Source organism: Neoarius graeffei, chromosome 6 (genome assembly GCF_027579695.1).
Source record: "Neoarius graeffei isolate fNeoGra1 chromosome 6, fNeoGra1.pri, whole genome shotgun sequence".
Lineage (NCBI taxonomy): Eukaryota > Metazoa > Chordata > Actinopteri > Siluriformes > Ariidae > Neoarius > Neoarius graeffei.
In genome coordinates this window covers 30,112,966-30,138,570 of record NC_083574.1, presented here as the reverse complement: position 1 = coordinate 30,138,570, position 25,605 = coordinate 30,112,966, and the positions used below count along the sequence as shown (strand labels likewise).

The 25,605-nt window shown below is 41.8% G+C and overlaps 1 protein-coding gene across 6 annotated transcripts in view; it reads right to left on the bottom strand.

Annotated features, from left to right (window-relative positions):
• trip12 (thyroid hormone receptor interactor 12) overlaps positions 1-25,605 on the bottom strand; it is a 167,863-nt gene that overhangs the window by 16,810 nt on the left and 125,448 nt on the right. For all 6 annotated transcript variants that reach the window (XM_060923554.1, XM_060923558.1, XM_060923555.1 and 3 more), the window contains 8 exons: positions 23,272-23,423; positions 21,803-21,960; positions 21,631-21,704; positions 20,985-21,184; positions 20,056-20,183; positions 16,380-16,531; positions 1,548-1,690; positions 76-232 (listed from right to left, as the gene is read on the bottom strand). In XM_060923554.1, the coding sequence (XP_060779537.1) occupies positions 76-232; positions 1,548-1,690; positions 16,380-16,531; positions 20,056-20,183; positions 20,985-21,184; positions 21,631-21,704; positions 21,803-21,960; positions 23,272-23,423 (1,164 nt within the window). The remainder of the gene's footprint in view (positions 1-75; positions 233-1,547; positions 1,691-16,379; positions 16,532-20,055; positions 20,184-20,984; positions 21,185-21,630; positions 21,705-21,802; positions 21,961-23,271; positions 23,424-25,605) is intronic.

Here is a 25,605-nt window from a genome sequence, read left to right as displayed (position 1 = left end):
ATCACGTTTGCAATACTTTTAATTCAGCTGTTATCATTACAAGCGGCAGAAATAAGGTGGCAGTCAGTCACATACCTTCTTCCTGTCAAGGCGGGGTGCTACGCGGCTGTCCTGTGAATCTGACTGGTTGATTTCAGGGTTGGTGTCAAGTAGACGCTGCATGGCGCGGTCACGATCAAATGCAGTGACATAGAACAACATCTGCCTCGTGTCAAATGGGAAAAAGAACGGACTGGGCAGAGACAGACACCAAGAGACATAAGCAATGCAGCCAAGAAATAGGAACACCAATGTGTACAAGAGCAACGAGTTCAATTTTAAGAGCAAGAAATACACTGTATGAACGTGTAAAAAAGGGTGTCTCTTTTTAAATAAAGCCTATCAAAATCTGTAATATTGACCGTGTTCCTAATCGAGATTAAAGCTGTACTGCCTTTCAGATTTTAAGTGTAGATCCAAAAAAAAAAAAAAGTTTTCCTTGACACCCTATTATTTTTGTTGAGTGGACCGAAAGCTACTGAACTCAAATCACAGACTTCCAAATTATTATTATTATTATTAAAAGAGAACAATTAAATGAATTTAGGGCCATGTGACCCTAAATTCGCCACTATTTTTTTCCTGCTTCACCATGATACAAAACAAGAAATTATGTCATGCATCACATGGTGGGCTTTCCCCGTTCATGCAAGCCATTGTGGGATACAAAGTTGGAACGGGAAATGGAGGATGTGTGCATGCAAATGAAATGTGAAAGACCAACTACAGTAACGGAAAGCGAGAAGTCGTTATGTTACGAAGGAAAGGAAACGCAGGATCAAACTAATAAATATCGGCGGTCAGCGAGCACCTCGGTGTGATTAGCTGTTTGTTTAGCGACAAGATGCAACTGTCAGTGCACAGTCAAGGTAAACCTGCGCATGTGCACATGGACGACTTCTGTCTGCTTGACTGCGCAAAGTGAGCAATTTCATGCGCATTAATTGCTAGGGAATCCCCTCAAATTAAATAACTTCCCAGCCACAAAAATTTGTTTGAAGCTATTACAGAAATAAACATCACAATGACCAAATTTCAGAGGGAACTAAATTTAACTGATTTTATGAAATCGAAAGGCCGTATACTTTTAAAGATCGAGCTCTATTTTGTGAGGTAAATGCAAGTACATACACAAGTAAGAGGGATCCTTGTAACCTTGGGGAATTGTAGTCCGCTTGCCAAGAGAGACGGGCCAAAATTGACCCACAATCTTGCAAAAACCCAATGACTTCTTACCACAGATGTAATGAAGCTAAACTTGCCAACAATGCCTTTTACTTGAGGGGAATTGTGTGTACAATTACTTTCCCCCCCTCAATTTCATTTTTTTAAAGTTCATTCTTATGAACACATACTTTTTTTGCTTCATATTTAAGTGCAAAGTCAAAAGAATGTGTATAAATTTGAAGTGGATAAATTTGAAGTGCACTGGAAGTATATTAAATAATAACCACCAAATTCTTACTCCCCCCCCCCGTGTGTGTGTGTGTGTGTGAGAGAGAACGTACCAGGTCTTGCCCAGCTCAGTGAGCCAGGGTGGGATGTTTCCAGTCATGATCACAAGCGGATCCTGCAGCTGTCTGTTTGCTTTTGCTGTAAGTTTACTGTTGATGAACTCACTAGTGGGAATGATCTCCTTACACACAGCATTCTGAAATGTATCCCAAAACATCAGAATGAGAAAAAGCTTTAAAATGATGATGCAGCTCACTGAATACAGCCCTGCACTCCATTACTGCCTCCACCCTCGCCCACTTTTCCTAAGCGGTGGGAATACAGCACACCTGGGCAAGATTCAAGCTAGATTCGGTATTAATTAGCTAGCTCATATTAATCTTAGTGCAATCCCTCATTTAATACAGAGCTAATAAGGGTCATTCCATTTTACAGTTGAGGCCAAAAAAGTTTATACCTCTAGGCTAGAAAGACATTCAAACTTGATTTACTACAACAATCTCATTTTTATATTTATATTTATATATATATATATATATATATATATATATATATATATATATATACACACACACAGAGTGGTGCTTGAAAGTTTGTGAACCCTTTAGAATTTTCAATATTTCTGCATAAATATGACCTAAAACATCATCAGATTTTCACACAAGTCCTAAAAGTAAAGAGAACCCAGTTAAAACAAATGAGACAAAAATATTATACTTGGTCATTTATTTATTGAGGAAAATGATCCAATATTACATATCTGTGAGTGGCAAAAGTATGTGAACCTCTAGGATTAGCAGTTAATTTGAAGGTGAAATTAGAGTCCGGTGTTTTCAATCAATTGGTATGACAATCAGGTGTGAGTGGGCGCCCTGTTTTATTTAAAGAACAGGGATCGATCAAAGTCTGATCTTCACAACACGTTTGTGGAAGTGTATCATGGCATGAACAAAGGAGGTTTCTGAGGACCTCAGAAAAAGTGTTGTTGATGCTCATCAGGCTGGAAAAGGTTACAAAACCATCTCTAAAGAGTTTGGACTCCACCAATCCACAGTCAGACAGATTGTGTACAAATGGAAGAAATTCAAGACCATTGTTACCCTCCCCAGGAGTGGTCGACCAACATAGATCACTCCAAGAGCAAGGCGTGTAATAGTCGGCGAGGTGACAAAGGACCCCAGGGTAACTTCTAAGCAACTGAAGGCCTCTCTCACATTGGCTAATGTTAATATTTATGAGTCCACCATCAGGAGATCACTGAACAACAATGGTGTGCATGGCAGGGTTGCAAGGAGAAAGCCACTGCTCTCCAAAAAGAACATTGCTGCTCATCTGCAGTTTGCTAAAGATCACATGGACAAGCCAGAAGGCTATTGGAAAAATGTTTTGTGGGCGGATGAGACCAAAATAGAACTTTTTGCTTGGAATGGCCAAGTCAAAGTCCTGACCTTAATCCAATCGAAATGTTGTGGAAGGACCTGAAACGAGCAGTTCATGTGAGGAAACCCACCAACATTCCAGAGTTGAAGCTGTTCTGTATGGAGGAACGGGCTAAAATTCCTCCAAGCCGGTGTGCAGGACTGATCAACACCATGTTTCACAGGTGGGATAAGGTTCTTATACTGGAATACAGTGTTTTCCTTTCTCCAAACATAACACTTCTCATTTCAACCAAAAAGTTCTATTTTGGTCTCATCCGCCCACAAAACATTTTTCCAATAGCCTTCTGGCTTGTCCATGTGATCTTTAGCAAACTGCAGACGAGCAGCAATGTTCTTTTTGGAGAGCAGTGGCTTTCTCCTTGCAACCCTGCCATGCACACCATTGTTGTTCAGTGTTCTCCTGATGGTGGACTCATAAATATTAACATTAGCCAATGTGAGAGAGGCCTTCAGTTGCTTAGAAGTTACCCTGGGGTCCTTTGTCACCTCGCCGACTATTACACGCCTTGCTCTTGGAGTGATCTATGTTGGTCGACCACTCCTGGGGAGGGTAACAATGGTCTTGAATTTCTTCCATTTGTACACAATCTGTCTGACTGTGGATTGGTGGAGTCCAAACTCTTTAGAGATGGTTTTGTAACCTTTTCCAGCCTGATGAGCATCAACAACACTTTTTCTGAGGTCCTCAGAAACCTCCTTTGTTCATGCCATGATACACTTCCACAAACATGTGTTGTGAAGATCAGACTTTGATCGATCCCTGTTCTTTAAATAAAACAGGGTGCCCACTCACACCTGATTGTCATACCAATTGATTGAAAACACCGGACTCTAATTTCACCTTCAAATTAACTGCCAATCCTAGAGGTTCACATACTTTTGCCACTCACAGATATGTAATATTGGATCATTTTCCTCAATAAATAAATGACCAAGTATAATATTTTTGTCTCATTTGTTTAACTGGGTTCTCTTTATCTACTTTCAGGACTTGTGTGAAAATCTGATGTTTTAGCTCATATTTATGCAGAAATATCAAAAATTCTAAAGGGTTCACAAACTTTCAAGCACCACTGTATATATAAATAAATAAAATTTTATATATATGGTGGCACGGTGGTGTAGTGGTTAGCGCTGTCGCCTCACAGCAAGAAGGTCCGGGTTCAAGCCCCGTGGCTGGCGAGGGCCTTTCTGTGTGGAGTTTGCATGTTCTCCCTGTGTCCACGTGGGTTTCCTCCGGGTGCTCCAGTTTCCCCCACAGTCCAAAGACATGCAGGTTAGGTTAACTGGTGACTCTAAATTGGCCGTAGGTGTGAATGGTTGCCTGTGTCTATGTGTCAGCCCTGTTACCCCTTTTCCACCAAATCAGTTCCAGGGCTGGTTCGGGGCCAGTGCTGGTGCTGGTTCACAACTTGTTCAACTCGCAAGCCAGCTGAGAACCAGTTTGCTTTTCCATAGCTTGCGGTGCTAAGAGGAGACACGTCATTATGTCGCTGTATACGTCAGTTACGTCGCTACGTTTGCATAAACCTTGGCGCGAATATCGAAGCAAAAACAACACAGAAGCAGCAGCAACAACAACAATAATAATAAATGACTTCACGTTTGTACAGCTGCTGCTTCTCGTCGCTTAAAAATGGCGATCTTTCGCGGTCTTGTTATTGTTGTTGGTCTTAACAACTCCGCCCCCCCGCTGACGTAAGCGGTTCTTTCCTCTGGCCCAGCAGAGAGTTGGTGCTAGCCTGGAACTGGTTTTTCTGGCCCCAGAGCCAGTTCTTTGTCAGTGGAAACAGAAAACCCAGTTCCAAACTAAGCACTGGCCCCGAACCAGCCCTGGAACTGCTTTGGTGGAAAAGGGGCATGAGATGACCTGGCGACTTGTCCAGGGTGTACCCCGCCTTTCACCCGTAGTCAGCTGGGATAGGCTCCAGCTTGCCTGCGACCGTGCAGAACAGGATAAAGCAGCTAGAGATAATTATATATATATTATAGTTATGTTCAAAATAATAGCAGTCCCTCAACAGTAGCAAGATAAATCACTGTTTTTGTTAAAATTTCAACCTTTACACCGCAAGCAAGTTTCTGGAGGGTATAGTAAAGGTATAGAAAACCAACAGACCCAACAGGCCTGCCATGCATGCTACTGATTCTGTGAAATTGAATGATTAGCTGAAAGGGGTGTGTTCAAAAAAATAGCAGTGGTGAGTTCAATTAGGGAGGGCATTGATTTTGTGAAAAAAAAAGGTGTTAACAAGTGATCCTTATTTAAGGATCAAGGCAACTGACATTGCATATGCTGGCTGTCCTGCATTGGTCCTGAAAAACCAAGTAAAATGGGTCGTTCAAGACACTGTTCTGATGAAGAGCGGCTTTTAATCAAGAAATGGATAAAAGAGGGGAAAACCTACAAAGAAGTGCAGAAACTTACAGGCTGTTCAGCTAAAATGATATCAAATGCTTTAAAATGGCAGCCAAAACCAGAAAGACGAGGAAGAAAAAGAAAAACAACTTCTCAAATGGATCGGAGAATAACCAAACTGGCAAAGGTTCAGCCAATGATCAGCTCCAGGTGGATCAAAGAAGATCTAAACTTGCCTGTGAGTACTGGTACAATCAGACGACGTCTACGTGAAGCCAATCTACCAGCAAGAAGCCCCTGCAAAGTCCCATTGTTAAAGAAAAGACGTGCTGAAGCGGCTACAATTTGCCAAAAAACACATTGACTGGCCTGAAAAGAAATGGCGTAATATTTTGTGGACAGATGAAAGTAAGATTGTTCTTTTTGGGTCTAAGGGTCACAGACAGTTTGTCAGACGTCCTGCAAACACAGAATTCAAGCCACAGTACACAGTGAAGACTGTTAAGCATGGTGGTGCAAGCATCATGATATGGGGATGTTTTTCATACTACGGTGTTGGTCCTATTTACCGCATACCAGGGATCATGGATCAGTTTGAGTACATCAGGATACTGGAAGAAGTCATGTTGCCATATGCTGAAGAGGAAATGCCTTTGAAGTGGGTGTTTCAACAAGATAATGACCCCAAACACACCAGCAAGCGAGCAAAATCATGGTTCCAGACAAACAGCATCCAACTAATGGAGTGGCCAGCACAATCCCCGGACCTCAATCTTATAGAAAACTTGTGGGCTGACATAAAAAATGCTGTTCATGAGGCAAAAGCAAGAAATGCAGAGGAATTGTGGAACATAGTACAATTGACCTGGGCTGCAATACCTGTTGACCGTTGCCAGAAGCTGGTCGACTCCATGCACCACAGATGCGAAGCAGTTATCAGAAACCATGGTTATGCAACAAAATATTAGTTTAGGATACTCAGCAAAGTTGAATTTTCAAGAATTTCTTAGTTTGTATGGTACATTTTTGAGTTTCCAAAGAAAGATATCAACACTGCTATTTTTATGAACATTACATTTCTTGACTTTCTGTGAAATATTATGAAATGTAATTACTTTTTCCAATTTTCTTGCTTTGAAATAGAATGTGCAGTATGCCCAATGCATTTGTGTTCATTAAAGTACAATTTATTTGAAGAATTTTGACATTTACTCGCCTTTTTAAAGGCACTGCTATTATTTTGAGCACAACTATATATATATATATATATATATATATATATATATATATATATATATATATACATACACACACACACACAGAGAGAGAGAGAGTGTGTGTGTGTGTGTGTGTGTGTGTGTGTGTTTTAAAGGGTCCATGCAGCAAAAAAAAAGCATAGGCTAGAAATATTACACACTTTACATTTGATTGGCTCGCTGCTCCTGACACAGCAATGTACAAAACAATTGAAAAATAGCAGAGTGCAAAGCCTATGGTTGCAAAAATAATACACGTGATAAGGGAAAGCATTTTTTTTCCATGTTCTATTACCGACAACTGAGCAACGTAAACAACTTGCTAAACAGTGGCTACACAACTTGGGAACAGGTCACACTTCAGAAACGCTCTCCTTTGAAAGAAATCCTGTTGTTTGCAGGGACCATTTTGAGCCTGACTGCTTTGAAAGGAATTTAGAGGCCAAGCTCTTGGGCGACATAAGTCACGTTAGACGCAAACCTGATGGTGAGCCAACAATATTCCAACACTGTGTTAATGTTCATACAACATAATACAATGGATATTAATATCTAATATACAACATTTAAATCCAGGCACTGCCTAAAGATGGAGCTCATGAGGAGTGTAAAGCGAGTTCATAAACAATCCCATGTTATTTTTAAAAAGGTAAGCGCTGGATTAAAAACCCATCTCGCTTATATGGAGACACAAATTTCGTTGTCCACTCCACTCAGCTACAAACTCTCAGGGGTCTTTGGGGTGTACTAATGAAAACGGCGACACGTTCCAGACAGAACACCAACACAGTGGATGAGAAGCATAAGCACAAGAGCACTGTTATCCCGTATGTGTCTGGAGTATCTGAGAAATTCAGGAGGATCTTTAACAAGTACTGCATCCCTGTATTTTTCAAACAAAAGTAATACACTCCAAAGACTAGTCCACTCCAAAGAAACCACACACCCAGAAAAGCAACCTGGTGTATGCTGTCCAATGCTGCGAGGAATGCTCGAACCTGTACATTATACCCTGTCCACACCAGGGATTTTGTACAGATACGAAACCACTTTCGTACCGCAACACCTGTCCACACTAGCAACTATACCGGTACTGTAGCGGTATAACTGTATCGGTACGAAACCCACAAATGTATGGGTTTCATACCGGTACAGTATCGGTACTGTAGCGCTTTGCTGTAGTGTGGACAGATGAAGCAGCTCTGTATTGATACAAATATAATGCGCATGCACAATGAACCATTCCTACGTCTTCCGGGTTATTCACACAATACAATACGCCCGTGCTTTCCAGCTGTAAATAAAACGTCAAAATGGCTCAAAACGACCATGGAGCTACATGGAGCAAAGAAAGGGGGGAGAAAGGGAGAGGGGGAGGGAGTGAGGGGGAAAGAGAGATTCGTTTTCTTTGTTTCTTTCTCAACTGCCTCGCGCATTTTATACAATTCGACTGAATAAACGACCACCAGAAATACAGACTGTACACTGACAACAAAAAGCACACACACGTTGTTTCATCCGCCATATTCTCGGAAGGAAGTTACTCGGTAACCACGGAAACATTTCGTGCACACGCATTTCAACTTGCGTGAAAGAAAACCGCAAACATTTCTCGCTAGTGTGGACAGATGCACTAAACTGTACCGGTATACTTTGTATCGATACAGTTATACCACTTTCGTACTGGTATAAGTGTGAACACAGCAAAAGTGAAACTAAACAAACGTACAGTAAATCCTCTAATACTGGCCTGTATTCCATTACTGGCCGGGACTCTAATATTGGCCGGTCTCGCTGTCGGAGGAGGTAAATAATGGCCGGACTCTAATACAGGCCGGGGCTATAACCAACGATGTTTCTGAGATCATAGTAGCCTTACACAATCGTTCCGATCTGAAAGACAATTGTGATCAGTGGCGCCGCCAGGCGTATGGCCGTACGCACTAGGCGTACCTTGGGGAGAGAGATATTTTTTTAAATTATAATTGTTACCTGAATGCTTTGGCAATGCAACATAATTTGAGAGAGAGAGAGAGAGAGAGAGAGAGAGAGAGAGAGAGAGAGAGACGTGTGCGTGCCGGCGCATTTGTGTGCTTCAGGAGTGGGCGGGGTGTGCGTGACCAAGAAAGCTCATTGGTCAATGCAGATATACTTTTCTTGCACCACTGAGATTCTCTCCAGTTTTGAGAAACGGAGACAGACAATCGTCAGTAGTCAGAGCTTGTGCGAGAATTTATTGAGAAGCGAGTCAAAAATGAGTAAACGAACCCTGAAACAAACGAGCTTGTTTCAGACTTTTACGAAAAAGTCCAAAAGCAGTGATCCAGGGGTGTCATCTGCTTGCCAGTCCTCTCCAGTATCAGCTAGTAACACGGCACCGGCAGCTTCCACTCCTCCGCAACCAAGCAGCAGTACGCTGCAGCTGGATGCTAGCTCAGTTCCTTTGAGGGAATTGCCTTCATCTACCTCTGAGTTTGAAACTAGCCATACATCCAGTGAATTTCATATAAGAACACCTACATCTCCCCCATGTCCCTTACGATCAGAAGTAGATGGTTGCTCCACCTTGCTGACAAATGAGCCATCAGATAGCTTTACTAATGAGCCACGAGTCAGCCCGCTATCACTGACATCAGATTTATCAGACATAGGTAAACTTCAACCAGATGCCTTAAAATGTGCACCGGACTCTGTAAAGCTCAATGTCCTACAGAACCGCTTCAAACCAGACAGAGGGTGGGTGGCTCCTTCTACTCTGATTTTCGGTAAACTCAGAAAAATACCCAAGGAGTTTTTCAGCGAGTCTATGCACCCCACGTTGCGCTACAGTGCGTGTCAGAGTTGTGCGTGCAGTAGTGCTGAGCAAGTTCACTCGATTCTAATCGAGGCTATAAAGAGTTTATTGTTTATTGTCGTGTGTAGTTCACATATGTTGTTCAAATATCAGCCTGTGTTCATGGAAGGCTATTGTTCAATTTCAAGTTAAAGTTCTATCGTTGTTTTGTGTATAAGCCTATAGATCAACTCTTCATAGAAACTGCAGCACGCAAGCTTTTTTTTTTTTTGGGGGGGGGGGCTACACCGCTAGTGCGTACCTTACAGTTCAACCCTGCAGGCGCCCCTGATTGTGATTACCGGTAGGTCTGGTGGTAACCAGGCAACCAAGCATCAACCTATTTTATAGGTTCAAATAGACACAAAATCTCGTTTTTATTCATTCCACTGGTAGTCTGTTTTGCTCAAATAGAAATAGAGGCCTGCCTCTAATTCTGGCCTCCTTCCAATAATGGCCTGGACCAAGATGCACTTGAGTGAAATAAAGGCCCCGACCTATATTAGAGGATTTACGGTATGGCCCAACACAGGAGGGCCAGCTCTTCAGGCCAAGACTTTGCTGTCCATTTACACCTAAAGGAGAAGGCACACTCCTTTGAGGATAGCAACGTACACATTTTGAACAGGGAGGACAGATGGCTTGAAAGAGGAGTAAAGGAAGCCATCTATGTGAAATTGGAAAAACCATCCCTCAACAAAGGAGGTCTATGACACCACCTATCTCCCACTTACAGTGCTGTCCTTTCATCCCTACCCATGAGATTTCACACCTTAGCCTCCAAGAACAACAGTTCACAAATGGCCTTATGTGACTCTAGCAACTCTAACGACCCCAAATGACTGTCATTAAACAGAATGGAGCACAAAGTTGATTCCAAAGACTTTACCACACCCTGGAGCACTAAAGAAACAGTGCGTTTACATGCACATCCAAATCGAGCTACTGTCGGTAATCGAGCTAAGGGTCCCAGCAGGGGTGCCAGAGAAATCCAATCCTACATGCACACAAGGAAATCGAGCTATTGTGTGAGGTACATTGTGCACCCGAGCCACAGGTGGCGCTACACGCCCCATCGTGTTGGTACACTTCCGGTTGTCATCATGAAGAAGAGCTATTCAAGAGTATAAACAAAAGTTATCAGTTCCGTGTTCACAAGAACGACGACGAGGACAGCAACATCGAGAGAGAGAAGATGGATAACAATGAAGCAGCTCAGCACTTGTTGAACCGCTTGTGGTCTCGTCACTCCCAGAAGGGGCAGTGCTGAAGTAAGTAGCTCGACTACATAGCTCGATAGGGTTTACATGCACTAAGTAGCTCCGCTACAATCGCATAATCTCGGTCGCGTAGCTCGATTACGGGAAATCCAGTTTGGTTCGATTTCAGCCGAGCTAAGGTGTTTTCATGGCATTTAGAACTTCGATTTCAGTCGAGCTACGGCAGAAATTCGATTTTCTCTATGTGCATGTAAAACGCACTGAGTGACATCAGTGGCCTTGATAACGACTCCACAGATATTAAATACCCGGGTACTTGCACCAGCTGGTCAGACTAGCCCAGTCTAGTCAGACAAGCTGATGAAATGAACTGAAGAAGCCTCTTGGATGAGCGGTGAAACGTCTTCAGAGACTTAAAACCAAGTCCAGTTGTGTTTGATTAAATTTTCTTAAGGTGACAATGACCTGGATGAATGAGAATATTCAGACAGACCGACCAAGATTTTTTGATGGCCACTCCAAGTTTCACCTTGTCTTTCAGCCATTTTGTTACAACTTTGGAGGAACGCTTAAAAGAGATTCGCAGAACCATGGCCTCACTTTTTGTTTATAAATGCCTTGAGACCTCAAGAATGGCATAGGAATAGTTTTAAGCATTAACAATAAGTCTAATATAGTAATTTTTTACAATTACAGTGACTCATATAGGTAGCGGTCTGAGTGAATGACCTTGACATCCGTAACGTCACAGCAGGAAGTCTAATCGGTCTCATCGCCATTTCTGCTATACTAAAACACAGCCGAATGCAACTCCAATCCTCCGTTTTGAGCTAATTTATCGCCATGCCACGTAGATGGCTGGCGGGTGCAGCAACACGAGAGAAGGTGGATTTACATTGCATTCATGGCCCAAGAATGTTCAAACTGCAAAGATTTGGATGCTTTTGCAAGTTGTTCACGGGCATATTGGGCACCTACGAAGTGGTCTCTCCTCTGCTCTGCATATTTTACCCAAGACTCGTATGAGACCTCTGATCTGTTGAGGAGTGTTGGCTATAAACCCATACTGAAGGAGGGTGCAGTACCAACAGTTAAAGGAAAACAAAACTACAGGAAAAGGAAAGTAAGTTCAGTTGCACCAGTTCTCCTGGAGCGTGAGCCGAGGGTTGTTGCTAAAACCCGGGACGGAATGGGACACATTATCGCTCGGGCAGTGACCTCCCCGCGGTTGTTGCTAAATCCGGTGACGTCTCATCCCGTCCCGGGTTTTAGTAATTGCCTGAGCCAAGCAGTAATGGCGGAGTACTCAGTATGGAAAAAATGGAGAATGAGTGGACCAGCAGTCTTATTTCTCCGCTGGATATGCTTGCCTCAGCAGCAATATCTCGCCCTTATGTGGAAGCAAATGAACAGAGAACTGAACGAACCACTGAAAGTCAGATCGTTTCAAAACAATCGGCCACAAGATCAGCCTTCAAGAAGCGAGGACATAGACGGGTAAGCTGCGACTCTCATTTGGATACAAAACAACAAAAACACCACCACTTGTTGTTTACCTGCATTTAGATTAATGCTTGTAACTTGTATTGTGTGTTTAAGTTACCGGTATAAGATTATTTAATTTGCTTCAGAATGTGATTATCTCAGTTCATCTGATTATTTAATTAGCCTTTTACGTTTTATCAGTGAAAATGTATGCATATCCAGGTATGTTGCATAAGTTATAACACCTATCCTGTTTTAATGAGAGTCAACCCACAGTCAAATCAGTCTTAGTTGAGCAAGTCGGTAACGGTATTTCTTACTTTCACCATAAATTTTTATTTATATGACTTTGGTCTATAGTTGTCAAAGGCCTCGGCCTTAAAACCGGTTACCACTATGACGTCACGCACTCAGGGCTGGCTGACTCAGCGGGGCAGCTCAAATGCTAACTTTGCGGTCGATTTTAACTATTAAAAATATTTTTTATTCCCATTTATGCAGCATACAAGAGTCAAGGATGGAGATACTATCCACTCAAATTTATTTAAACACAAAGTTCTGCATATCTCCTTTAAGACCATTTTCCTGCTAGAAGACTCCATTCTGGCCAAGTTTTAACTTGGTGGGTGATGTCTTGAGGCGTTACTTCAGTATTTCCAGAGATCATGAAGAAAGAGTATTGCAGGGATGAGAATGAAAAATATTTAAAAAGTCTGAAAAAACCAGGGCGGGGCCCAGGGGCTAATGATTTTTGGCTTTTTTTTTTTTTTTTTACCCCAAAACCATTAATTTTATCAGCAAAAAGTTGCAATGTATTTGGAAATAAATTCCCCTTCTTGGTGGACTACCAGGTGAAAATGATTAATATGGTACAAGAGACTTGTTTTTAATCAATTCACATTTGATGATTTCAAAAAATCAATGCACCTTTTAATATAAACGAGCTCTACAGTATTATATTTCTGCATTTTTGCTATTCATGTCTTTGAATACTCTAATCCTTTACAATGAAGTGCAAACCAGAAAAAAGTTCTGTCATATAATTCTCTGAAGCTTTCTTCTGATGTTATCATGGTAGCAGGAGCTCTTGCATATTAAGCAGGCAACATTCAACATCACTTATCACTTCCCTTTCAACTGTTGTGTGTACTAACTAGGTTTTATCTGGAAAGGATGTTGTGTAATGTAATGCATACACCATACGGTCAATTTGAAGATCGAGATGATTTTGAGTTAAAGAACAGGCATGTACAATAGGCATTACATATTGGAAAATTTTTTTTAAATCAAAAACTATAAGTTCATCTCGGCCTAAAAAAATGTGGGCAGACGCTCCCGCGCGGCACATCCCAGCAATTCCCCCCCCATGAAATGAGCAATAAAGTAGGAGAGTTATACACGGTATCATACCTAAAATTTTATCAGAAATATAGATATGATACTATGATTCTCCCCAACATGCTACATTAGATAAGCTAACCTCATTTATAAAAAAAGATACACACTTGTATATGACGTGTATTTGATATATATGATGTATATTCATACACTGTTACTTTACGGAAATCTTCAGTAAGTTTGGTCTTTTCATGACAGCCTGTTGTAGACCTATAATGCACATGAAATGACGCTCCTCACCTCAACATGCCCTTTACAATCATTTAAGCCACCATGGGCAATGCTGAAATCACTGCTGCAAACAGTACATCGCGCAAAACTGTCATTATTTTCTACCCTTATTAGACAGGGAGATTCTTTTGTGTAATCTGAGCTGAAGTGGGTTTTGTACTTACGTTTTTTGGGGCGCGCGCTCTCTCTTTGCTATGCCGGTCAGTCCTTGAGAAAAGGGATAAAAGCCCGCCCACACTGAAAGCTGATTGGCTTATTTTGCTGAGTAACCCAATCAGGATGCTCTTTGTCTGGCATGCGCTACATGAACAGGCACACAGGCAGTGTTGCCACATTGGGTGGTTTTAAGTGCATTTTGGCGGGTTTTGAACATATTTTGGGATGGAAAACGTCAGCAATATCTGGCAACACTGCACACAGTCTCCCTCGCACGCGCACATTCTAAGATGCGTGATGCATACCTTAAATGTTGCGCGCGCACGCTCTTGCTCACTTCTATCAATATGCAGGAGACTCCCGGAAGTTCTGGGAGACTTGGGATGTCTGCGTTATAAGGTGACCACAGATCGTTAATCATCCCCCCCCGAAAATTTCTCAACGGATTTACATCGATCTCAAAAACGATCATTTTGGTCTGAAAAAGTCGGAAATCCTCATCCCTGGTATTGTTAAATTTTGCCAAGTACACCAGTCCCTTTTCCAGCAATCCACCCCCTTCACATTTGAGATGCTGCTCTTTGAATAAAATCCTCTCCTTTTTTGATACAGTGCTGGTCATTGTGGCAGTCTATTTTTTGTGCCAGTCTTAAAGTAGGGGCTTCATTTCAAACAGCTTTTCATGCCAAGGTGAAGAACTACTCTCAATGGTAGAAATACATATCGTCGCTGTCAGGTCAAAACCTGCTGTGTGACATTTTTCCTTTTTTACAGGAGACGTAAAAAACTGAATAAAGCTCTGAAAATAAGCTGAGAAGCCAGTAAAAGTTTACTTGTTCTATTATTAGCTTGGTCAGTTAAATATCCATCAAAATAGCTAATTGCAGCATTATATTAGCGTAAATTGCAAAAAAATCATCCTTGAGAACACAGAGGTTCTGCATGTCAGATATTTGCACATAAGGTTTTAGACATGCAAAACCTCCCATGTGCAATCTGAGTGACTAAGAGTATTGTGTGCAGAATCTGCTATGTGTGCCACTAGGTGCACATAGTTGATATTGCACACAGTTTATTTGGACCCATCACATGAAAGGGATTGAATCTAGTCTCTTCTGGATTATCCACTGGTCCTTCCATTTTCTAATTAGCATAAATGGAAGCACGAGGTCAAAATTGACCAATCAGCATAGAGAACCCAATTTGACCTAAATTGTCACATAGCAGGTTTTGAACTGACAGCGACGATATTTTGGTACCTGATGCCTCCAACTCCTTCCCCAGTTCCTTTTGGTGTAGTCTTATTGCTTAGATATCACTAACTTTTGGACCAAAATTCCTTCATCCATGGGAGTTTCCTGAACTTAACAGTGTCTGTGCGGTCCCAAGGTTTTCATATTACCATACAATCGTTTGTGTCTCATCAGACTTGGAGGTAGACCGCAGGGATTGAAGCTGCCACCAAAGCCTTCGGTGCATTACAAAAGCAACTTTCGTCTGGCCATGACATCAAGAGAACCACCAAGTTGAAAGTAAACAACGTTGCAGTATTACCATCTCTGCTTTACACCACCAAATGCATGACACTCTACCGTAAACACTTCAAGTAAATGACCAGGCTACAAATCTGACACCTGCGTCAAATCCTCAAAATAAGATGGAAGGACAAGGTCCCCGATGTAAAAGTCCTCAGGCGAGCCAATACAGTAAGCATGGAAGCCCTGATCACAGCCTTCCAACTTCGTTGGGCTGGACACATCTGGAGCATGCCTGACACGCGACCACCCAAAGCAATTTTCTACGGAGAACTGAGCTGAGAAAAGAGGAGACAAGGAGGATAAAAACTGAGGTACAAAAACGTCTTGAAGAGGAACATGAAGAATGCTGGAATTATTGATCAGATGCAGGAAAGGGATGCCTCAGATAGAGCAACAGGACATCCTAATGAAGCAGTCATCATCGCTAGTGATAGACAGCTGACGAAGACAATTGTTCGTACAGATGTTCATTATACCTACAAGTGCTTTCCAAGTTCCTAAGAAGAATCCGGACCTGTTAAGGTGCACATTTCATTCCCTGAGGTCTTGGCCAAGTTGCTTGGATTTCCATGGCATCAAGGGCAGACAGGTAGGTTTACAAAAGGCCACTTTACCGCTGCAACTGCAATCTCTAACTCCTAATGACAATTGGCCAATCTTAAGCTTCTAAACATTTTCTTCAGTCTTCCAGACTGTAACAAGACAGTCAACTTGGTGTCAGGTAATTATTCACCAACAGTGAATTAAAGCTGCAATAAATCTGTCTAATCATTTTTGTTCAAGGTTCAAATGGACTTGCTAGAAGAAATTTAACATGAAATTTTTAGATTGTGAAAAACTGAGACTGAATACCTTTAGCCGAGGTGTACATAAGCTTTTGGCATCAACTGTATCCCTTTACTACAAAGATGGCAGCCACGCAAGAGTATTAAAACCAGTACTTGGGCCCTGTGCAGTATACACTCACATCGTAGAGGTAGAACCAGTATCTGCTGATGGAGTGAAGAACCCTCAATAGCAGAATGACCTCCAGGGAGGGGTCATCGAACGTAATGCCCTCTGGGGGTTCAGATATGAGGTACGACTCCAATGGGTTACTGACACTCGGACACACACCATCTGCAACACACACATGCGTACAAATTCATAAAATGAATGCATTTGTATCAATGAGAATGTTCTTGTCATTTGAGAACTGGATTCCAAATTGAGAATTACAGGGTTCTCCACTTTTCAAAAATAAAAGATGGTGGCGGGGGTTTGGGGTCCAGGGGTGGTGCCCCGATGGGGAGCCAGGGGGACGAAGTTCCCCGAAGCTGACTGATAGTGAAACCGGCCAATTAAATGGATAGGAAATGCTAAATCATTGTTAAAATCATTTTACAAAAAATTAACACACTTACTGTACACATCTTTGTCAATGTGAGACTCATTTGACATTTCAGTTGAGACTGATGCGCCTGTTGTGCATCCCTGAATTAATTATATTTTTTTCTGTGTGAGAAAAATAAATGAACTCCCATGCATACACAAAATACCCAGTTACAATAAATGCATACATTTTTTACAATGTTAATTGGGTGAACCCACTCCAATCAATGCACGAGCTGGTGCACGTGCCCGAGACTGGCACTACAAAGCCACCCCGGCCTCCGTAGTTCAGGTCCTTTGACCCAGGAACTCAGAAGTCCTGCAGTAAACCACCACAGTGAAGTAACGGGAAAATGCAGCTCTCGCCTACACAATCACAGATACGTAAAATAAAAGACCTGAACTTAATGTGTGTGCTGTTATATGATGACTGTGTATGGTCAGAAGAGACGACAGATAAGCGTAACTGTTGCACAATAACGCTACAAGCGTGCGCACCCGAAAAATTATTTAGCTGCAGCTTCCAACGTTACTGTGTCAATATAGTGTAATGTGGTGCAGTGTAGTGTAACGCAGGGATAGACCTCAATCTGCAGAGCTCTGTGTCACAATCTGTATGCAGCCGGCTGGATGTTTTTCTATTGCAATCACGTGGCCACTTCAGGTAGCCCCGTATGCATTCATTTAATGGTCTTCTGCGTGTTAAATAGTTACAAAATTATAATAAAGCGAATAGTTTATGATTTATTTGGTGTATACTGATCATGGATGCAAACGGCATGCCTTTTGGCGGATGCCGCCTTTTTCATGGCTGTCTGGGGGACTTGTGTGAATCGTGCAGATCTGATGAGTTTTTTTTTTTTTTTTTTGGGGGGGGGGGGGGGGAGGCATTGGAATGTCTGATTATAATTTCATCAAAGTAAATCCTGTATTAAAAATTACTAAATAAGCAAATGCCGTTACAGTCCATGAAACATAGGAAGTACAAGTATAAGAAGAAAACAGTAAATCAGAAAGCTGTGCACGTAAAGCCAATAGAGATCTTGCATGTGACGTCACAGACGATCCAGATTGTAACAGACACCATCTTGGTCAAACGCCATATTTCCGCCTTCTACTTCATTCTGGTTCTACTTCTGCTTCTACCTTTTCTTCTGGAAAACCCTACTATATACAATTCTACTACAACGGCTGCGGCTACAAGCTCTCCCCATCTGTGCACGTTTTTTATGTGTATTTTTGTGTCTCGTTCGTCTGTACCGGACTTCAATATCCACTACAACCGTATGGACTTACTGGACATTGGTTTCCAGCAGAAAATGACGGTTTGTAGCGATTTCCATCGCATGCACAACATTCCGGATGAGATAGCAAGACCAGCGGGGTCTCCGTGGATTGTTATCGGGTCTGGCAGGTGAAGGAAGCGGCGTCGGGAGAGGAAGCAAAAGCGAGGCTGCAGGCAGAGCCGGCCTGTTGACTAAGCTCAGAAAACAGCCACTCAAACCTCCACTGCCAAGCCTCTACCTCTCCAACACCAGATCCATGGTAAACAAGACGGACGATTTGGAATTACAGCTGGAATTACCTTATTCTATTATCGGCTGGTCAGTGCTATACTAGATACTACTGATATATCTAGTATCAGTACTAGTACTCAATACTTAAGTGACTTACCCGTCCAATGAGGATTGTTATTTTCTTGTTTACAAGATGCCACATCTGAGGGGGGCTGACAAATCCTGAATTTCTGTAAAGATAACTGTCCAGAGATTTATAAGCACGCAGTGCTTCACCACTGAACAGCGAGGGAAAGTTTATGAGGCAATTATACACGTCTGGGTATTCCACCTCTGGCAGTTCCATATCCACTGACACGGTCGTGAAAACTATGTCCGGTAAGCCATAAGGGTCACTAATCCGTAGGTCGTTTATTTTAGACATATATCTAGTTATCTGTTCATTAGAAAAATGAGCCGTGTAGTCCGTCGGTTGAAATTGATCCATTTGTACACGAGTGCAGCAATATTCAGCGGTGTTTTTTACCGACAAAATGGCAGCTGTGTACTTTCCGGTCACGTGACTGCAAGATCTCTATTGGCTGCGTGCCATTATCTGCTGCTGGCTGCACTTCACTGCACGCGCAAGGATTTCCATCAGTCCAACGTATGTTACGTAATTGGCTTTACGTGCGCAGCTTTCTGATTTACTGTTTTCTTCTCATACTTCCTATGTTTGATGGACTGTAACGGCATTTGCTTATTTAGTAATTTTAATACAGAATTTACTTTGATGAAATTATAATCAGCAGACACTCCAATGCCCCCCCCAAAAAAAAACCTCATCGGATCTGCACGATTCACACAAGTCCCCCAGACAGCCGTGAAAAAGGCGGCATCCGCCAAAAGGTGCGCCGTTTGCATCCATGCTGATGAAGTTACGTATTTTTTTTGGCCAGGGGAAGGGTGGCGGGCCAGAATTATAAAGTGGCGGTGCGCCACTTTAAAAATGCCTGTGGAGAACACTGGATTAGCCTGCATTTAAACCAGTAGCAATGCACTGCAGTCAGTCAGTGGCAACTTGAAGTGGATCAGGTCTAAACTCACAATGAGAAAAGAGTTTAACTTCAAGCATATATAAAAGGGAACCAACGTGGCAATGATCAACTACACAAAATCTTATACAATATTTATTCCTAGGGGAGCACGGTGGTGTCGTGGTTAGCACGGTCACCTCACAGCAAGGAGGTTCTGGGTTAGAGCCCAGCGGCTGACGGGGGCTTTTCTGTGCAGTGTTTGCATGTTCTCCCCGTGTCTGCATGGGTTTCCTCAGGGTGCTCTGGCTTCCCCTCACAGTTTGAAGACATGTAGTTAACATGGGGCAGCCACAGCCTGAGGTTGGGCTGAAGTGCCCTTGAGCAAGGCACCCAACCCCCAACTGCTACCCGGGCGCTGTAGCATAGCTGCCCACTGCTCTGGGTATGTGTGCACGCTCACTGCTCCAAATGAGTTAAATGCAGAGGAAATATTTCACTGTGTACTAAAGTTTGTGCTCGAATGTACATGTGAAATAAAAGGTTTCTTCTAGTCCAGAAAGAGATGACATGTGAAATGTGAAGACAGCCAGTGCTTGATCTAAGGGTGATCACGTGTACTACCTACTTTGGTGTTATGAGGTGAGCATATGCCACTCACTTAAAAGCAGGGTAAATTAATATTACATTAGACCATGAACAGTTGAGTATAGGTGTGCGAATGCAGATGAAATGTCCATACCGTGCCACAGCTCATCCTGTTTCTTAGCGTTACGTGGTGAGGTTTTAGTGGGAGCCGTTTGTGCTCGACCCCTCTTCCCTCCTACAGAGTCTTTACAGCCATCCTCGTCCTCTCTGACTGGCTTATACCTGCACGCACACAGACAGACAATGTGCAAATATTACTCTTTGTGCCATTCATAGCTGTAAATAAGCACCGTAAATCTGCTCCTGCATGAGAGACCAGCATGTTCATGTTACTCATGTTTCAAGTTGAAAGCACTTATAAAGCCAAGCTTAAATTGTATTTCTGGTGTCTTGTATTCGGTTATCTAGCATAGGCTTTGAAAGTAGGGCTGGGTTCAAAAGATCGATCCACGATCCGATATCGATTCACGTCCAAAAAATACGAGATCGATTCAAAAATGTGTGGATCGATCTCTTCCAGGTGGCTATAGGCACTATTTTCTCGACCGCGCAAGGACCGCTATAAAAAGCGGGTGCCGGCAAACGGCATACCTGATGTATGGCATTACTTTGGATTCAAACGTTACGAGGACAGAGACGAAGTCGACAAAACAAAAGCAGTGTGCAAACTGTGCCACACAGAGGTAAAATATAGTGGCAATACAACCAATCTCCGCAACCACTTATCCAGGCACCACGCTGACACAGTTTCAGCTAAACCTGCGGCGAATCAAACTGCACTGGAGAAGGCATTTGGTGTTAAATTACATGCACAAACACATATGGGGCTGTTCCTGTCAATAGGGACAGTTTTTACTTTAAAGTGACAATCCAGCAATATCTAAGTAAATCGATATCGAATTGGATCGTGACCTTATGAATCTGGATCGATTCCCAGCCCTATTTGAAAGGTGTATGTTTATAGACAAAACAGGCTATAATATATGGACTCAACCAGTTACACTAAATGGCGTGTGCATATACCATATTGTGTGTGTTTTGGTCCAGATCCCGGCGCGACCGAGAGGGTTGGCCTCATCGTCAGTGCTCTCGCGCTCCTCCTCTGGCTGCAGGCTGAACTGACGCACCGCCTGGTACACAGTCATGTTGTACGGCAGCAGGTGATCAGCAATGTAGAACTGCAGCCGGTGGCGCACGCTGCCCGAGTTCAGGAACTGAGCTGCCTGTGTGAGGGTCAGAATTTCAAGAAGTTTAAACAGTAACACTTACCATAATGCACTGAAAAGGGTTCACATAGTTATCACCCAATGCTACTATATAGTGGACTATATTTTGTCTAAGACTTACTGTGTTCAATTTAAGTCCCATAATGTACTGCAACAGTTTAGTGTCCATATCTACTTAAGAATTCCCAAGTCTACTGAATATAGTTAAAGTCTCTTGGCATTTTAAACTTGGTTATGGTAAACAGCATGTGGTCTAACTTGTGAATTTATGAACTTGTGTTTGTGATCGTTACGAAAGAGGAAGTAGATTTGGGAGATGCCCAAAATGGACTGAGGTTACGAAATCCCAATGGTGGTTTGGTGTGGTGGAATAAGATATTTTCTTCTCTAGCTTATGCACAACATAGTGCAACAGAAAAGACAAGTTCAGAATAAACCCATACAAGTGACTCATCAATTTCATCGTCTGATCCGTCATCATCGCTGTCTTCATCCTCCTCTCTGATTCGGCCATATCCTGAGGACAGAACCCCCAAAAAAACAAAACTGAGTTGCGTCACTGTCGTTCAAAGATGCACGTTTAAGCAAGACACACGTTCAATTAAACGTACACACCTCTAACAACAAGGTATCTTTCAATGGCCTGTACTAGTGCAAGAGGGTCAATTTTAACAGGTCCCCCCTTCCACTGCTTCACGTTTGTGCAGTCTGGGTGTCTCTGCAGCTGGCACTTCAGCTGATGTGTGTTGAAGAATTTCAGTGCTTGAGAACCTCTGGGGGAAAAAAACAAAAACAAAAAACATGCACTTAAGCTCCCGCTCTTGGTAAAATAATTTGATTAAATCAAACTCATGAATTTACAGAATATATCTAGAGTACGTGCATACATTTGTAGACACACAAACACCCCATTGACATGTGACCTAATGACATTATTTTGAAAGCTAAACTAAGATACTCATTTGTTTTCATGTTAGCATTTAAAAGTTGTTTATGTTAACTCTACAACTATACCCTAGAAATCCTGGAAAACAGCTGCTGGAAAAAAGTAACTTCCTGGGAAACTTTCTATACCTCAATTCTGGCAAAGTAAGCAAGCTAACTATGTTCTGAAACAAATGTCTTTCCAAAATTAAAAAAAAAATTAAAAAATAAAAACCCGCAAGACGAAATGGTCACCACTATCCCCCACCACGAGCATTTTAAGATGACCTCTTAACACTTATGAAAGCCTTAAAAGCACAAGTGCTTGGACACCTTCATAAAACGCTACCCAGCTTTTTTCAGTAGTATGAGTACACACCAAGTTTCATTGATGTAGCTTATGTCGTTTCTGAGAAAACTTGTCCAGAGTCCAATAACACAAATCAAGGGCTATAACTCTGAAAATGAGTGCTCATAAATTATTTCTGAACTCAGCTTAGATCATGAATAGTAATATAAGCATGCAAAGTTTCACTGATTTAGCTTATGTAGTTTCTGAGAAAACTTGCCCAGATTGAAATGGATGGACAGACTCCATTCCTATATCCCCCTGCGCACTCCGTGGCGGGGGATAAAAAAATGTTAATCAGGGTACAGATGACAACAGCCATAATATTTCTCCCAAAAACTCTGAGAAAAAGGACAAAACATCTACATTTTCCCCCCATTCCAAATCATTTTGTGAATAGTTTCAACCTTGTTTTTTCCAGTTGCAGTGAGAAGCCTGGTAACCCGCCACACAAACTTCAGCCAACTTTACTTTCAAGCTTGACATTCAAGTAAAAACCTGATGCTCACACATTTTCACGTTTACACCATTGTGGCAGGATCGCAGTGCCCGAAGCCCAAAAGCTCTCTTTTATAAAGGAAGAAAAAAAAAAAAAAACCCCATACCCCACTCAATCAGCCCTGAATACTCTTTCATAAATTTAGTTGAGGACATCTGTTCAATAATGTATTTGCTTACAGCCATCATGCACACACCAATATTCATGCCAAAACGGAAAAATTAACATGCTATTAACATAAGAATTTACCCTGCCCCCATGGCCATAGGGGTGTGATAAATGGAAGATAAATTGATCGAGTTGAAGCCATACCTGCTGCCGTTGCCATTACCACTGGGAAAGTCATGCACTTTAACAGGAAACTGCTCCATCTGACTCAGACAGCTGTTCATTTTGTGCACGAGTGCCAGCAGTGGCCCATTCTCTGTTGGCTCCAGCCGGAACAGTGGCTCCTGCCCTGGAACCTGCGCGCACACGCACACCTTAAGATGTGCACACTATAAAAAGCATGTGTTTCTAAAAAGGCATCTGCACTCACCTGACATTTTAACACTGTACACCTGCTCATTCATGCAATTATCTAAATCAGCCAACCATGTGGTAGCAGCACAATGTATAAAAATCATACAGATACAGGTCAATAGTTTTAGTTTAAGGGTGAGTCACTGATTCTGGAGAAAGACTACTGACATTCCACTCAACAGACAAACACGTACACAATTTGGAGCTCTTTCAGAAGCGCTGCCCTCCAAAAGTCACAAAACGTACATTGCCAAGGCAATGACGCTAAAGACGACACACCCATATGAGTGTTCGGAGAGGCTTTTCTGCTCAGCAAGTCCAGTTTTACAGTGAGCTCAAACCAGTCACCATTTTTCTCTGACCTCCCTCATCGAACAAGGTACTTCTGCCAGAAGAACTGCTGCTCCTTGGATGCTTTCCACACCCTTCAGTGTCAACTTGAAAGACTTGCGCGTGAAAATCCCCAGAAGAGATCAGCGGTTTCTGAAATACTCAAACCATCCCATTTGGCACCAACAACTATGCTACAATTAAAGTCACAGAGATCACACTCCCCCCCCACTCTGATGTTTTGATGTGAACATTATCTAAAGCTCTTGACCTGTATTTGCATGACTGAATTGGGTAATCGAAAGTATATTGCAATAAATATTCACAATAAATGATAAAAATAGGTACCCTATGGGTACATGTGGCTACTGCTTATAAATGAAATTGTTTTCTGATACCATGTCCATACAGTAAATATTGCGTATATACACATCAATTCTACTCGCCTCATCTCTTGCAAGCATCACCAAGCTGTGAGCAGCATCAGGGCTTGGAGTATTTTGGTTACCAATTTTGTTGACTGTGTTTTGTTCAAAATACAGTGCTGTGAACTATATTTTCAAAATAGTAAGAAAGCACTTGTTCATGAATTGTCTTAGAAGCATTATTTAGTACTAATGAGCACATTTTGTTTCACAAGTGTACTGTAAGTACTCAAAAAAAACCATTAAAAAAATTAAAGCGAATAGCAGAAGTTTGATATCGGCTTCTCAATACATTTGCCAAAAAGTTAAAATAAATAATTTTCCAAAACCATTCATTTGACCGTTCAGAAGGACCAAACAAAAGCTGTGATAATCAAAATGTAAATTTTCTTAAAATAAATACCACTTACTTGATATCAAATCAGTAGCCTTGGCAAACCACGAGGTGAATTTCGTTTCTCTTTTTATCTGCTGATTATCTTCCGATACTACGAAGTTATAACGAGGTTTCTCCATTTTGTTTCTGGTTCCGATTGGCTCCCAAGTTTAATCAAGAAGTATAACGGGTAATCGAACTTGATCAGGATAAGTGCTGATCGGTTACAAAGTTTTGCTATTGTTACACTCACTCATTCTTACAACACGATGACAGTGGCTACTGCCTTACTTCGCCTCTATGAGGCAGTAGCTACAAAGGCATTTCCACCATTTCACTTTTCAGGGGTAGGGGAGGGAGAATATCAACAGCGTCATCAGGAATTGTGGCAATCGCAATTAAGTGATTCTGCAGTTATATACAAAAAAAAAAAAAAATCACAATTCTTTTAGAAATCTGGTATCTTGTGTCCACATAACTGACTTTTTCTGTTGATACTGCTCAGTGTTGAGTAGGAGAGCACCCAAAAAAACCAAACACAACATCTTTATGAACACTTATGTACAATAAGTGTTGGATTTGACAATTCATTGTAGGCCTTTTTTTTATATTTAATATTTGAGTCAATTTTTTTTTCCACATCTCTCACCGAAAGAGCTGATTTGACTGTTTTCTGCGACATCCCTAATAAATATACTAAATTGATATTAAGTATATACTTCTCCAATGTTAGCCAAGTTAAAATGTGTACTGAATTTATTTCATCTTAATTAACTTAAAATGTTCCCCCATTTGTCCTAAAAGAAAGTGAGGGAGCTCTGCATGAGACTGGGAGAGGTGGATGTAGAAGACGATTTTTATGAAAAATTTCAAAAGGCAGTTTTTTGGGTCATTTTCGGGGTCAGAATTCACTCTAGGTGAAAACTGGATTTCCTACTTCACATTTAGCCTTTCAATATCGGAAAGAACCATCAAAGGTCTGGTTATACATTA